The 15,307-nt window shown below is 40.4% G+C and overlaps 3 protein-coding genes across 3 annotated transcripts in view; 2 read left to right on the forward strand and 1 right to left on the reverse strand.

The window, feature by feature from the left end:
* LOC126565322 (40S ribosomal protein S5) overlaps positions 1-15,307 on the reverse strand; it is a 326,252-nt gene that overhangs the window by 27,763 nt on the left and 283,182 nt on the right. The window lies entirely within an intron of this gene.
* The window catches only part of LOC126565035 (dolichyl-phosphate beta-glucosyltransferase), a 159,300-nt gene that overhangs the window by 14,913 nt on the left and 129,080 nt on the right, over positions 1-15,307 (forward strand). The gene's annotated exons all lie outside the window — the stretch shown is intronic.
* LOC126564123 (tyrosine-protein kinase Btk29A-like) overlaps positions 1-15,307 on the forward strand; it is a 71,073-nt gene that overhangs the window by 8,774 nt on the left and 46,992 nt on the right. Inside the window, exons 2-4 of the mRNA XM_050221058.1 lie at positions 1,956-2,051; positions 2,157-2,289; positions 2,411-2,554. Coding sequence (XP_050077015.1) covers positions 1,956-2,051; positions 2,157-2,289; positions 2,411-2,554 — 373 coding nt within the window. The remainder of the gene's footprint in view (positions 1-1,955; positions 2,052-2,156; positions 2,290-2,410; positions 2,555-15,307) is intronic.

Consider the following 15,307-nt stretch of genomic DNA (forward strand, 5'->3'; position numbering starts at 1 on the left):
GTATGCGCTTGTTTGACAATGTAATAGAAGTTGATAGAGGAGAAGATGCGCTCGGTTGATGCGACCGATGGTGCGTAATGGGACGGGTGAATTTAATCTTAGAAGACTGGAAAACGAGACATCTCTCAAAAGCTGGAAGCTACAGAGAGCCGGTGGCCGATTGATCCTCACCCTTTTTTTCCGGTGTGTCCCATTTCTCAGACGAAAGCTCTTTTGTGTTTTGTCGAAGAATCTTCTAGGATGCCTCTCGAAATGGGAGAAACCTCTTGGGGAAGCGGAATCCCTTTTTGCTGTACGAAAGGAAGACCTATTTGTGGAAGCCTGCATTTAGACCACCATTGTTACTTGGCTCGTGTGCTTTTCATTTGAGAGGGATTTGAGGACGATCGTTTCAGAAGCGAACAAGCAGAGTTTAAATTGAATCCCTTTTCGAGAGGGAAACTGATGATTAATTTATGTGTCGCGTTTTGAGCGATCGATTGAGATGCATGTTGGGGCGTATTTGTAGCTTGGATGATCCCAGAAAAGGCATATAGGATTATTTGTCTCTTCTCGAGTGACAAATTGAGGTATTTTGACAAGTCCCAAGCATCAATCGGTGTAGAAAAGGTTAGTCCAGACGTACTCAACGCACCTGATTGGATATCCTTCTAGCATAATTAATGCGCGTTTTATGACTCCTTGAAGTAATTTCATGATTAAAGGATTGCCGAGCGGTGAGGTACAGGTTCCTTGGTTTTAACCCCATTTTGGCGTCCGAAACGATAATTGCAGCGCGCATTCCGTTTGATGGAGGTGTAAAAACGTCCCTGGCAAAGGTCGTCGGACTTTCCTAATCCTTATGGACGGTAAATAATTTAGATAAATTGTCTGGAACGGAATTGGTAAGACCGTGTTGGTTGCGGTTAAGACAAAAATATGGCCTCATTCGTTCCACACATCCCGTGTGGCAAACGATGCCGACAGCATGACGTGTGATGGCAGTGTAGCAGCAGTAGTCATCCATTACAAAAAGTGTATGATAGGACAGGAGCGTGTAAGAAGTTCTTTCCACATAAGCTCACCTTACCTTTCGTGCTGCCAAAGTTCTGTAAAGCACATCGCTTCCATCGTGTTTCGATTACCGAGTGAAGACAGGAAATGAAACTCGGTCGGTTTGACTCGGCACGAACGTTGTTGCAGAAAAGTGATATTTCCGGCAGTGTTTTGCATATTTCTTGGTGCATGATTGAGGAGTTGAGAAGATGTCCCGTGTTGGGAAATGATGCGCATATCCGGTTCCGGAAGTTTTTCTTTCAGAACATGATATTTAAAGAGCTATTGAGCAAAAGTTTTTCTATTGTTTTGTGTATTTTAATGTTTCACATTGACTTGGTTAAAGCACGTGCATGTTTTGTAGTTGTTGTCATGACTTTTTTATATGTTTTTGTTTCTTTTATAATCACATCAGTGTATTTAATAACTAGAACTTCGTATTAATTTTCTTTTCTGTTGTGTTTGCATTCACTTTTATATTTTCCTTATTTCTTCTTCACTCTCTTCCCTGATCGCTCTTACATTCTCCACAAAATATACAATCGCTTCTCATGTTTCTATCGCCTGTTCGCACTGTCCGCTTCTAACTGACAAAAGCATCAACGCTTTTTCGCATTGCATCATTTCCATCACACTGCACTTCTGGCTGAATTTTACATTGCTCCACAGCAAACTCCAACCCGAACTAAAACTATCGAGCACCACCACCACACCGTACTAATAATAACACTTTAAACGCTAATTTCTCTCGCTAACATTCGCTTCACTGCACATTCTCCGCGGCTTTTTAACTGATGGAGGGGCGGTGGGCTTAAGGAATGGCACGTGCATTATTAAGTGCAATAAAACTTGTTCGGAGTTTAGTGTAAAAGTTTGCTAATTGTTGCTCAACTTCTTTTTGCTTCCAACATTGCGAACAGAAACGCCGTGAACGGGGCCGGATCAGTGTGAAGGGTGTGCGGCTCGTCGAACCAGCGCTACTGCACGGTGAGGGTGGTGATGCAGCGGCACCGGATGTAAGTTCTATTGCCGAAAAGATAAAAAAAAGCAAGCGCTTTACACGGGCAAGCATCAATCTGACGCATCCTTCTCGTTTTGCTCCACCATTTCCCACGTAACAGGGATATCCTTTTCAAGTAGGATACTGCGAAAGTGACGGCATCTATCCGGGAACGACACTGCCACAGTACACGCTGTATCTGGTGGCGGACAGTGAAAAGGAACGTACCGAGTGGATCTCGTCGATTAGGAAAGGTATGGTGAGGCGAAGTTTGTGCGCCACGCCCGATGTCAGTTTGATGCTATATTTCATTACGGAGTTTTTCTCTCTCTCTCTCTCTCTCTCTTTCTCTCTCTCTGTTTATCTCCTCTGTAGTCTGTGAAGAGTATAGTCCGAAATCGTTTAGCTACCATCTGGGACTTTGGCTAGGCAGGAAGTGGTCCTGCTGCAGAAGTTTAAATCGTCGTGCGCTCGGATGTCAGGTGGCAACGGTATGGCCGGAGTACAACAATAATCCAAGTAAGTGGTGCAAGACTTTTGGTGCAGTTTATTTGTGGTGTGGTTTTTCGGGCAGTGGTCCGTGAAGTGTAGTACTTCAGAAGGTAGTGACGATGGCTTTCCGCTGACGCTGAAATAGTCCAGCGAAAATTAAGAATAATGAAGGATATTTGGTGATCAAACTTCTTTTACTGACTGAGATTGGTTTCATTGTCATTGACTCGTTTGGAAATCGATTAGTTTTGGTCCCTAGCCTTGCTAACGAGTTCGCGATTGTATCGAATTGGCATGTCGAAGAAGTGAATTGAAGTCCTAACTTCATCTCAAAGTGGGCTTGCTTTATTCTTATAGACAACCTTAAAGGACTTGGGGTTCTTCTTCTTCTTCTTCTTCTTCTTGGCTTTACGACCCCTATAGGTCACGCCGGCCATCGAATGGCTTATTAGACTGCCGATACCACGTAGTTGGATAGTCAGTCCTCACTACAGGGGGCGGTCCGAATGGGATTTCAACCCCGGTCCTGCCATTTGAAGTCCGGAGTAGCTGTCGCCTACCCCACCGGGCCGCCCCATGCGGATTGGGGTTATCTGGTGCTATTCTCATGACATGATCATCCAAATGGTGCCTGATTTTCGGCATAAGAGCCCGAACATTCTTCTAAGTTTTTTCCAGCTATGCGATTAAGAACTGGATCTATGTATGTATCAGAATCAGTTTTCTGCTAGCATCCAAATTCTAAAGCAAATACTTATCGGGATATTGATGCTTTGAATCATCTCTTTCTTTTTCTCTATTTCGAATTGGGTAATCAAGTTCACATTCATCACATAGGGCTCAGTGCAGTCAGCCCTTACTCACTTTCAAAATTTATATGACACTCTCGTTATCTGCAAATCTTGCTATAAAAAGGCTAGTTGCCTAACTTGCTCGATGGTATTTGATGCTCTACCTTTACACGTAATTCTAAAGCATTGTGGAAGAGGACTGAGGAGGGTGCTAATTTATACTCATAGAAAAACAATAAAACAAGCTAGCAATACAAAATTGAAGCCGCTTTTTATAATTCATTTATCGCAAAAAGGATCTTCGTAGCCCACAAAAAAAAAAACAGAAACTTCTTGCACTTGTTTTATGGTTACTGACCAAAGTTTGTTTCCCTGATAAAGAGGAGACCGTCATGTTTTATTTTCTTTCAACACCATTTTGCTTGGAAAACGCATAAAACATAACTTTCTGTAGAATTTCGGAATTTATTTATTGTTGTGCGTTTGCAATCCGGTTGATATTTCAATTGCTTTACCACCTGTTAGCAGGTTGTAATGGAAGTTTTTTTTTCTAAGCCATTTAAAACCATACCTTAGCCCAACCATGTCCTCAAGGACAGAATGAAGAATTTGCACTCTAACACTGGACGATGGTTTTACAAGCCGACCAATGTAAATAGGGAAAAATGTCCCCGAGAAAAAGATGGTGAATGGAAAGAGAACCTTCAAGAATAAGGCAAACTGTTAGTGTTGTTGTTTCTGTAGCTGTAGCAAGGTAGCTGGCGTTACGGATTCCACTTACCTGTCCCCTTTTTTCCTATTTGCTTCTCCTGTATGTTTTCATTCCTCTGTTGCAGAAGCTGCTTCCATATTTGTGCCACCTTTTGGGCAGCAATAGGGCGCAGGGTGCTCTATTACCCTCGAGCCATCAGCCTGTACCCTAAACCATCATCTAACGGAGAGAGGGATTAATTTATACCGCACAGATGCAAGTGCTTGTGCGTTTTTTTCTGCTTCCATATTCTTCCTTTCGAAGCGTCCTATGTGAGTTCTGTTGTGTAGGCCGGAGAGGTCTTTTGCTCGTTGCACCGGATGTCCCGATTGGCGGCAGGTTGCTGCACCGCGTGCACAAGTGCATCGGTCGGTAGGCTTTCTTGCCGCATTGGCGCTTCTTCTTCGCTGTTGGAAGCGCTCACAGGCGAAACGGTTCTTATCTGCAGCACCTTCTCGTGAACCCTAGACCCAATTTAGCCGAGCAAACCTTTCTGGGGATAATATCGGTCACCGGGGCATACTGAGAGCATTTGTTTCCACTAGATTGTACACCCGCTTCGGCGTGGCATCGTTGGAACGTGCGGCAATTGCAACCGCTTATCCACGGCAGGTATGAAGCACGCAAGGAAATCCTTCTCTGCTGTAGCGTTCCTGTTGAGATGTGAAAGGAAAGTTTATTTTAATGTTGCTTCTTAGGTGTCCCGAAACGTCACGGCACGTTGTCTCGCAGGAATGGAACAGAAGGTCAAAAGGAAATGGAATGAACAATATTCAAGAATGCATTCTTTGAAGCATTCTTTCATGTTTTTTTTTTTTTTTTGTACTTTGAACGAACAATTACTGGCACTCTATCCCGAAGCGAAACTAATCTATCCTTAATGAAATGGCACCAAACATGTAAAGAACCCGTGACAAATGTGTTTCCAAATAGAACTTCTTATGAAGTAAGGGAAGGTGAAGGATCATTGTTTGCTGATGGATTTTAAATATGAAGAATGCATCAAATTGCTATGGTAACCTGTAAAGGAAGCGATCCTCATTGCGATAGTGCAGGAATGTGGATAATTAGGTGTGGCTTTACCAGTTACCAGCTTTACCTTGAATGGGCGCAATCACCGAACATGATAAATTGAGCTACATTTTAGCATCAATTTCCATTAGTTGGGGCAATGAAATATATTCATGTGATGAGAAAAGATAAACCAATTAACACAATCTCTTATTTGCATTGATAATAACAAGTTAAATCATTTGTCTAGCCGAATGGCTAAAAAAAAGATTTTTTTATTTTTCGTCAAGTCTAACGCTAAAGTTAGACTTCCTTAATTCTAAGTTTAATCGTAACTGAAACTGTAATTGCCAAACTGTAACTATCTCATTGTAACTATATCTGCGACTGCCCTGATCTGTCCCTACTTATAGTTTCTGGTGGGCCGGTTGGTCACGATGTAGTTCCACGTGCGCCGGTGTCCAGTTGCTGCATCGTCAGGTGCGCGATGCAGTTCCCACGGTGGCGTGTTTGCGCGTGGCCGGTGTCATCTTCTGTCTGCTTGTTGGCGTGGCTGCTCGTGGCCGGTGTCATCTTCTGTCTGCTTGCTGGCTTGGCTGCTCGTGGCCGGTGTCTTCGTTCGGATTCTTGCTAGCGTGGTTATGTTGCGTTCTAACTCCTCCCCTCTTGATTACTTTGTCCTCAAAGTCTTCTGGATGGTTTGGAATGTAACGGGAGTACTGATGAAAACTGCTGACGGTGGTGGGAAGTTGTTCGTCGCTAAAGGCGCTGATGGGATTTCGACTTTCACGCTTGGTTTACGATTTCTGAAAATACAGAAAAACATAGCTATTCCTGACATAATAAAAAGCGTTATCCCACTTGTTGATCCGAACAAGTTGAGTTTCCATTGGAACGAATGGGTTTCCAGCTTAATGTTTTCTAAATCTTCTCGATGTGCTAAAGTAAGATTGCTGACGTATTCGATGGTTGGTATATCTCTAACAAATGATTCTCTGATGGACAAGCCGAGGGTAGATCTATGCGATGTAGGATTTATGGTTACTTCTGTGTTCGGAAAGAGTTCTCCGTTAATAAGTACGGTACAATCTTCGAATTGTATTATGTATGAACCGTTGATGAGTTGATTTAGAGGATTGCAATCTGAAGATATTCTTGCCGTTGCATCATTGATGAAGATTCTATTGTCGCCTATACGTTTTATGATACCGTTTGTGTAAACTCTCTCAAAAGGGCATTCGGAATCGTTACCTTGAACAAGGTCGGTTATGCATCTTGTCGGTTGCTGTAGGTGTGTAGTTTCGCATGAATAAAATGTTTCTTTTTGCTCGCATGGCTGTTTTGTTTCTAATACATGTGTTTCGTTTCGTAGGACGTAATTTTCCTTTAGCAATATCCTTTTTCCATTGTTAATAACTGAGTCGATAAATTCATACTCGTATGTTTGTATGGCATATCTTGGAAATTTTAAGATGTATATCACATGTGTTTTATTCATTGCCATCTGCGCTGATGCATGTAGAAGTATTTCTTCTGCTGTTGCGTAATGCATGCCGTTATGGGATAGAAATGTATCTATGCTGCTTAGATCCTCCATTGAAAGTAGTTTACTACTGGGTATACCTTGTCTCGCTGTTAACATAGCTTCTTCTATTGTTTCTACTTGATCTTGTAGGGTGTTTATATTCGACAACTTAATCAATTGGTTGATTTCCGCTTGGTGTACTTTGTAACTCTTTTCTTGTGCTTTCATCGCATTGTTTACGACGTGGATTACTTCTTCTAATCGGCTATTCATTCCATCATTGATCATTACTTGTTTGTTATTTTGATTAATTAATCCGTTCATGGTGCTGTTGATGATTCGTAAGTCGTCTGCGTCTGGGCTGCCTGCTATCCATTTCCATATTTGACCAACCGTATCCCATCTCTTATATCTCTTTGTAGTTCTCCTAATTTTTGCTATTGTTTCCTTTAACTTGATGGTTTTAATATTGATTATTTCGTTCAGTAGTTCATTATTTATGTTGTTTTTCTCGGTATGTGGTACATTCAAAATCAAATCGTTTAGTTCTTCTAGATTGATCGGATGTACCGTTCTAACATAGCCTACTTTAATCTTAGCTTTCCCTAATGGCATAATAACTATCGAATTATTTGATACGTCGTGTATCTCGATTCTACTAGACTCTATCGTTGAGATAGAAATAAGGAAAAGACTGAAACGATAAGAATGGTTCGAAATTAATTAATAGGTTTGCGTAAATTTACTTTATGAATTTTTCTATTATGATTGTCGATTACATAGGTGGGATGATTTTCTTTAATTTTTACCATATTAAAACGACTGTCGCGTTTGTTATTCGTTTTTCTTTTTTCATATGCGTATTCATTCGGTACGTAATCTTCATAGTTTTTCTTTTCATATTTCTTTTCTTTTTCCTCGTAAAGTTTAATTATCTTCTCATTCAGTTTGTCTCTTATGAGAGTTCTGTCTCTAAACGACATTTCTTCAGTTTCATCTCCTAGATATACTTTTCTCGGTGTTTCTTTAGTAAACGAATGTATAGTATTATTATATTTGTAAATCGCTTGTTGTATAAGATGTTTGTCAGTAATGTCTGGATTCAATGCCTTTATACATCTACTTATTTCACGAATTGTTGAATGGCATCTTTCAATTTGACCATTTGTTTCCGATCGATTTACGGGAGTCTTGAAAGTTGTTATACCTAGATTTGATATCATTTGCTCTATAATGTTTGAAACAAACGTACATTCATTGTCAATTACTATTTGCTTAGGCAGGTTCCAATCGAACAAGAGGTCTTGCAATACTTCTTTTATATCTGCAATAGATTTTGATCTGATGTGTCTCATTTTTAAGAATTTCGAAAATTTGTCGATTGATGAGAGATATAGTAAATTTGAATGGTAAGCAAATATGTCAATGTGAACAATTTCACCTGGATACCTTGGAATTGGAGTTTTAATTGGAATAAACTCTTGGGGTTTTCTATCATATTTTTCCATTTTGCAAATCTCGCAATTTTTAACATATGAGTCTATCGTTTTTCTCATCGCGGGAAAATAAAACTTTTTGATAAACTGCAATGAATTTTCTTTTGAATTTCTATGAGCAAAATTGTGGATATTTTTTATTTCTTCTAATTGTCGTTCTTCGTCAGTTATGTCTTCTACTTGTACTTGAGAAAATCTACATCTCATTGTTTTCGGATTGAATAAATTTTTAAACACTTCTTGAATACGTCCCATTGTTAGTTCGTCGGTTAGTATTCCGTTAATTATGTTAGGATTAAGGAATCTTTTTAGTTTATCAGTTAAATATTGGTTAGTAAATTCTTGTTCGTAAAAGATATGTCTTGTGAATTTATGAAATGGTGTGATTAGTTCATATGATGAGTTGTTAGATGTTTTAAAAATTAGTTGATTACGGTAAACATTAATGGGGGCTTCAGTTGACAATATATATCCACTGTCATCATCCTCAGCGGAATGTTGAGTTGGTGTTAGTGAGTTAATTTGGATTCTTGATAGCGCATCCGCTACAACGTTAGTTTTTCCAGGCTTGTAACGTAGTTCGTAATTATGTTCTTCTATGAAAGCTTTCCATCGTTTTAGTTTAGCGTTATTATTTTTTGGGGACATTGCGTACGTTAGTGGTTGGTGGTCTGTTAGAATTACTATACTTGCTCCATATATAAAATTTCTTAAAGACTGGAGAGCCCATACAATGGCTAACATTTCCTTCTCATTTGTAGCATAATTCTCTTCGGTTCTGGAAAGAGTTCGAGAGATAAATGTTATAGGACGATCTCCATCGTGAAACTGTTGTGACAGTACTGCGCCGATTGCTTTATCCGATGCGTCCGTTGTTAACAGAAATGGCTTCTGGAAATCTGGAAAGGCTAATACATCTTGAGATGATAGTATGTCTTTAAGTGTTTCGAATGCGGTTTTTGCATCTTGATCAAATTTAATAGGAAAATTTTTCGATTGATTTTTAAGGATTAGGCGATGGCCATCCTCCCCTCTTAAAAATCTCGTCATGGGTTTAGCTAATTGTGCATAATTCTTAATAAATCGTCGGTAATAACCTGAGAGGCCTAAGAATGATCTTAGCTCTTTAAGATTTGTTGGTTCAGGGAATTTTTTAATTGCTTCAACCTTTTTTTCGTTTGGTTTGAGTCCATCTTTGGATACAATAAATCCAAGAAATTCTACAGACTGTTTTAAAAATTCGGATTTATCTGGTTGAATTTTAAAATTGGCTGCTCTTAGTGTTTGTAGAATAGTTTTCAAATTTTCCAAATTTTCTTCGATGGTTTTTCCAAAAATAATAATGTCGTCAATATACACATGACAGATTTTTCCAATGTGTTCTCTCAAAGTATCGTCCATTACGCGTTGAAAAATTGAAGGCGCGTTTTTTAGACCAAATGGCATGCGTACAAATTCGTATTTACCATTGTTGATAGAGAAAGCTGTTTTCTCTATGTCTTTTTCGGACATGGAAACTTGATGGAATCCTGAAGCTAGATCTATGGTCGTGAAAAATTTGTTTGAGCCTAAGTTTGCTAAAACTGTTGCAGGATCTGGAATGGGGTATCGATCGCTAATTGTTTTTGAATTCAGCTTTCGATAGTCTACGACTAACCTATATTTTTTCTCCTTGGTTGCATCCATTTTTTTAGGAACAATCCAGACTGGAGCGTTATATGGCGATTTTGATGGTCTGATAATTCCATCATTGAGTAGCTTCTGAATTTGGTTGTTGACTTCTCCTTTTAGTGCTTGTGGGTAAGGGTAAGTTTTACTATAGACTGGTGCGTCGTCTTTCGTTCTGATTGTGGCCTTTACTTGTGACGTGTAGGGTAATTTTTTATCAGGCGGTTGAAAAAGATCTTGGAATTGCGCTAAAACTTCATTTAGTTTTCCTCTGTCTTCTGTTTTTAGATGGTCGTCGCGGATGGTTAGCTTATTTACTTCTTGTAGTCGATATTCCAGCAAAGGAATTTTGTGTGTTTTGTCGATAATTAGTATTTGTTGAACTGGGTCTACTACTGCCTTTATATCTTTCAGTGAATCATATCCTATGATAGCATCGAATGTTTTCAGACTTTCGAGATGAAAAAATTTCAGCATAACATCGGAGTATGGTTTAAATAATCGTGCTTGAGAGTATTTTTCTATTTTAACATCTCCTCCTACAGAGTGTATGTGGAATGGGGTTTCAACATCGTGCGAAATTTTTGCATGTTTAGGGTGAATAAAATTCTTATTTGACCCTGTGTCAACCAAAATTTTTATCGGTTCTGCTTTGTTACCATAATATAAGAAATATGGCAACTTAGACGCTAGTCTAAAAAATGTAACTCGGCTGTTTCGCTGGCATCAAAATTACTTTCGTCTTGTCTTTCTATAATGTGGAGATACCTATCAAGTGATCCTGTTTCTTCGTTGATGTGTGATTGTACCTGATTGTGTGTTTGTAGATTATTTACTCTTGGTCGTTTTGGGGGTCTATTATTTACTGAGAAACTCGGCCTGTTTCCATAATTCACTTGTCTTGATCTTATCGATCGATCAACCTCCATCGGTTCTGGTGGTGGTTGACGCGGGAAACTATTATATTGTGGGAATGCGTGGGACCTATTATGGAATGGTCGTTGGTGATAATTCCCTGGTTTAGCTAAATTAGAGTTCCTGTATGGTTGTGGTAGCGGTGGTCTCTGTGGCATTCTATTTGGTAACGCTGGTGGCAGAGGAATAAGATTCCTTGGGGCTGTAGGTGGTATGTTAATGCGCGGTCTGGTTAACATTTTCCTACACTCTACATTTTGAAAAGATATGCAGTAGCTGTATGCTGCTGCCAATGATGTAGGTTCGTAGTTCCTGATGAATCTATAAACGTCTCCGTCCAAACCTCTTATAAAAGCATCAATTGCTTTCTTATTATAGGTTTCTATCAGAGCTTTAGAGGCTTCTGGATGAGCAAACCTTTCATCAGTTTTAATTTGGTTAGCAATCAGAGATAGAAGTCTGTTTACTTCATCATAATATTGCTCGAGTGATCTATGCTTTTGTTGGACACTCATTAATTGGAAGTCCAGTGTTTCCAAATCTCTCTTTTCACCATAATATGTTATTAGTGTTTTTCTAATGTGATTCCAGTTGATGCCTACATTAGAAGCGACAAGGGAATCGTTTGCCTCGCCTCTAATTTTTCTGCGTATATATTTGCAGATCATGTGGAATTTATTCTGTTGTTCTATGGTATGGTGGCTACCAGTTTGGTATAATCTTATCAAACTGTCCACATCATTTACCCAACTGTTAAGTTCGCTCGGATCTCCTGTGAATGTGGGGAGTTCTTTCACGATGTCAGGTATTCTTTCAAAGCTTTCTGCACTAACGCTTGTACCATCAGGTTTAAAGAAATATAGAGGTGGCTCGCTATAGTCAATAGCGGCTGGTTGCTCTATCACTCTCGCTTCTAATGCGGAGATGCGATTTACTAGCTGTTCAACTTCTGCTTTCGACATTTTGAAATTAAATCTTTCTAAAGATACTATTAAATCTTCCAGCTTGGTTTTTTTTTGTTTCACTCAAGGACGATAGATTTTTTTCACTGTGCACTAAACTTTTTCACGTTCTTATTTCACGTTCACGTAAATATTTCGAGGAACACTTCTATATAATAAAGGTTATAATGTAATTTATTGAGTTGTACTTACATTAGCCGATGCATACTTCACCTCCTCTTACGGGGTTGATGTCTTCACCTCCTCTAACGGGGTTGATTTCTTCACCTCCACTTACGGGGTTGATTTCTTCACCTCCACTTACGGGGTTGATTTTGTGGGTTTTGTGGGTTGCCCTCAGATGATGTCTTCCTTCTCGGTGTGACGGCTTTTTCCTTTTCCTCCGGTAGCGTGTTGCTAGCAGCTATCGGCTACTCTGGCACCAATTCACACGGCTGCCCACAGTGTTCAATAAAACTGTTCACTAAGCACTTGTGACACTACTCTAACGTGGTCACTAAACTGCACAGCACTTTCAGTTTCACTTCACTACTTTTTTACGGCGATTAGGAAAGACTTGAGGGTCCCTATTCGGGCGCCAGTTAAATCATTTGTCTAGCCGAATGGCTAAAAAAAAGATTTTTTTATTTTTCGTCAAGTCTAACGCTAAAGTTAGACTTCCTTAATTCTAAGTTTAATCGTAACTGAAACTGTAATTGCCAAACTGTAACTATCTCATTGTAACTATATCTGCGACTGCCCTGATCTGTCCCTACTTATAGTTTCTGGTGGGCCGGTTGGTCACGATGTAGTTCCACGTGCGCCGGTGTCCAGTTGCTGCATCGTCAGGTGCGCGATGCAGTTCCCACGGTGGCGTGTTTGCGCGTGGCCGGTGTCATCTTCTGTCTGCTTGTTGGCGTGGCTGCTCGTGGCCGGTGTCATCTTCTGTCTGCTTGCTGGCTTGGCTGCTCGTGGCCGGTGTCTTCGTTCGGATTCTTGCTAGCGTGGTTATGTTGCGTTCTAACTAACAGACAAACAATGTATCTTTTCCTTCACCCTCCCGCGGGGAACTAAAAGCAGAGAACATTTGATGGCGTGATCATTTTCTCACTGAAAAGATCCGTAACATCCAACACAAAATGGCACAATATTCTGCAAATCGTACCGCGATCATGCAATGTGCCGTCCGGTTGTTTGGACTTGGAAAAGCATTACTTCCTCTTTTGCGCACTGTTTGCCGCAAGCACGTAGGGTTTTCCCACTCTCATCGTGCCATTTTTCCGGTTGCTTAGCGGTTGCTTCGTGATCGAGTGAATCGTTGTAGTTTTCATCCGAGCTGCACGCACCACAACAGTTGCGATCGTTCACTGATTGCTGCTTCATTTTTTTTTTGCTCTCACCTCGAAATGATTCACGATTGAGACACACACGTGCCCGGCTGGGAAGTAGTTAAGTTCCTACTGTAACTACACACAACACATAGGAGGAAGAAAAAAAAAAACAACACAAAACCCACTCACTGTGAGGATGGGGTTTATCAGCAATGAATAGTAATTTGCTTCTTAATCGTGCGCATCAACCATATCCTTCGTCCGTCGGTCCGATCTGGCGTTGTTGTGTGGAACTCGGCGGAGGAAAATGGTACAATCGTTTAATGTACCGATCTCGGAGCTGGGTCAAAAACGAGTCGTGAGAGGAAGTCATCATCGTGCGTTTTCATTAGACGATGTAGTAGTACGGTTACATCAATCATGTCTAGCGAGGCGAAAGTGATTTGGTTTCGGTGTATTTCTTTTTCTGCCTTTTTTTTCTTTCATCAAGTGGCAAGTCGAGTGGCTTATGAAATGTTCGAACTTGCAAAAAGTTTAACAATTCATAATAATATAAAACATAGAAAAAGATATGATAGTTTTGGTTCACTTAAACCTTTTACAAAAAGGCTGTATTGCGGATTGCATTCATTCGGGATGAAATTAAAAAGTAATTAAGATTGTTTTGTTTGAGTTTTTGCACATTTTTGCATCAAATGGTGCACCGTAGCAATACGACCAGGCCGTTCGAACGGAATAAAAAAAAGGTGCACACAAAAAACCGGAACCAAACGATTCCGCGTCCTCAAGGGTCGATCGATTATTTTGCTCGAAATTCAGTTTTGCCATGTGTGGGGAAGCCATGTAACGAGTTTAACCTTGTTTGACGAAACCATTCCAACATATGTGTTGCCCCGAAAATTGGTAGAACATGTACATGTTTGCAAAAGCGTATAGAAAAAAAAAAAAACAACCGGAAAACGAGAGGGCATCGCGTCGTGTGCCAAAACATACGGCCGTCCCAAACACTGCGGCTTTTTCTAATTAGGCAGTCATTAGGCTTTTGGGCCGTCGATTCTCCAGGTCGTACCTTTAATGATGACGAGCAGACAGTACCCCAATGTACGTCTAGTTTTGCACACGATGAAAATGTTGCACAGAGTACATGTATGCAGACTATCTGTCCCGCTGATGAAAAGGAAAGGGAAGAAAAGAAGGTCTCTTGTGCAACGCCATCGGGCCGTGATTTGAAGTTTAGTACCGGAAACCGTATTCTGTGTGTGGCGTTTTTGTCTATTTGTAGTGCACCTGTTGCGTTGTTTCAATTAGCATTTAGAGTCCTGCGCATAGTCCGGAAACGTCAGCGCGTTTAGGAGTTAATTAGCTTGACGACCCTTGGGGCAAGTTCGGAGGTCCTCTAAATGCAACAGAACCAAAGTCCTTCACCGTGTGCATGTTCGTTAATTTGTAAGCAAATTTTATTGGGCGACGTAATTGACGGACTTAATTTTAACTGCATTTAAATGCTTAACCCAATAAAAGAAACGTCCTTTCTTAGGAAAGAATCCTCAAGAGGAATTCCATTCTGCTTAGTACTAAAAGTTTATCTAATAAATTCTACCCAATTTGCATATTATTAAAATTAATTTAAAGCGTTCTATCGCTTTCGTACCGAACCCTCTCCCGCCATTTAACTAACAGATGTTTCACCGTGCTTTTATTAATCAATCTTTGCATTTGCATCGTTCGTCTTGATTGCTCGCGATCGAGGGATCTTCATCGTTTCCCGGTCATCCGACCCGGCGAACACACACCAAAGTTCAACGAATCGGATTTTATGGAACTGAAACATGAAAATCATTCCAAGAAAAACGGTAGAACCCATGCCGGCCTCTTGTATCCAACAATAAATGAGATGGATATGTGTGTGAAGTTTGTGTTCAGGTGTGTTCCTCCTTCAAATCGAAAATTTTCAAATACGATGAGTTTTACTACCGTCGCCCAGCACTGCAGTTCGTTTAAGGGTTCGTCGCTTATGCATGTCTTCAAATTTATTGTTCTACGGGTCATCGAGGAGGTCTTTCTTCCTGGCTGGCTGGTAAAAGGGGGCTCCGTGCTTTTACGGTTGGTTGTAATATATTTTATTCTTTCTCCTCACATTGTGGTTTAGCTTGCGAGCGATCAGTGGACCACGCCGGGATCGAGTGTTCGGGATGCAGTACGCATATTTTGTTCGCAGCACTTTGCTTTTTTTATTTTCTCCCGCTCGTTATTGGGTGTAAAGCACTGTTGGTGTGTCCGGATGCATGCTGCGCTTTGCGTACTATTCTTTTCACCCTTTTGGTGATGCCTCAATGGCCTTTCCCGAAAGG

This window comes from Anopheles maculipalpis, chromosome 3RL (assembly GCF_943734695.1).
Source record: "Anopheles maculipalpis chromosome 3RL, idAnoMacuDA_375_x, whole genome shotgun sequence".
NCBI lineage: Eukaryota > Metazoa > Arthropoda > Insecta > Diptera > Culicidae > Anopheles > Anopheles maculipalpis.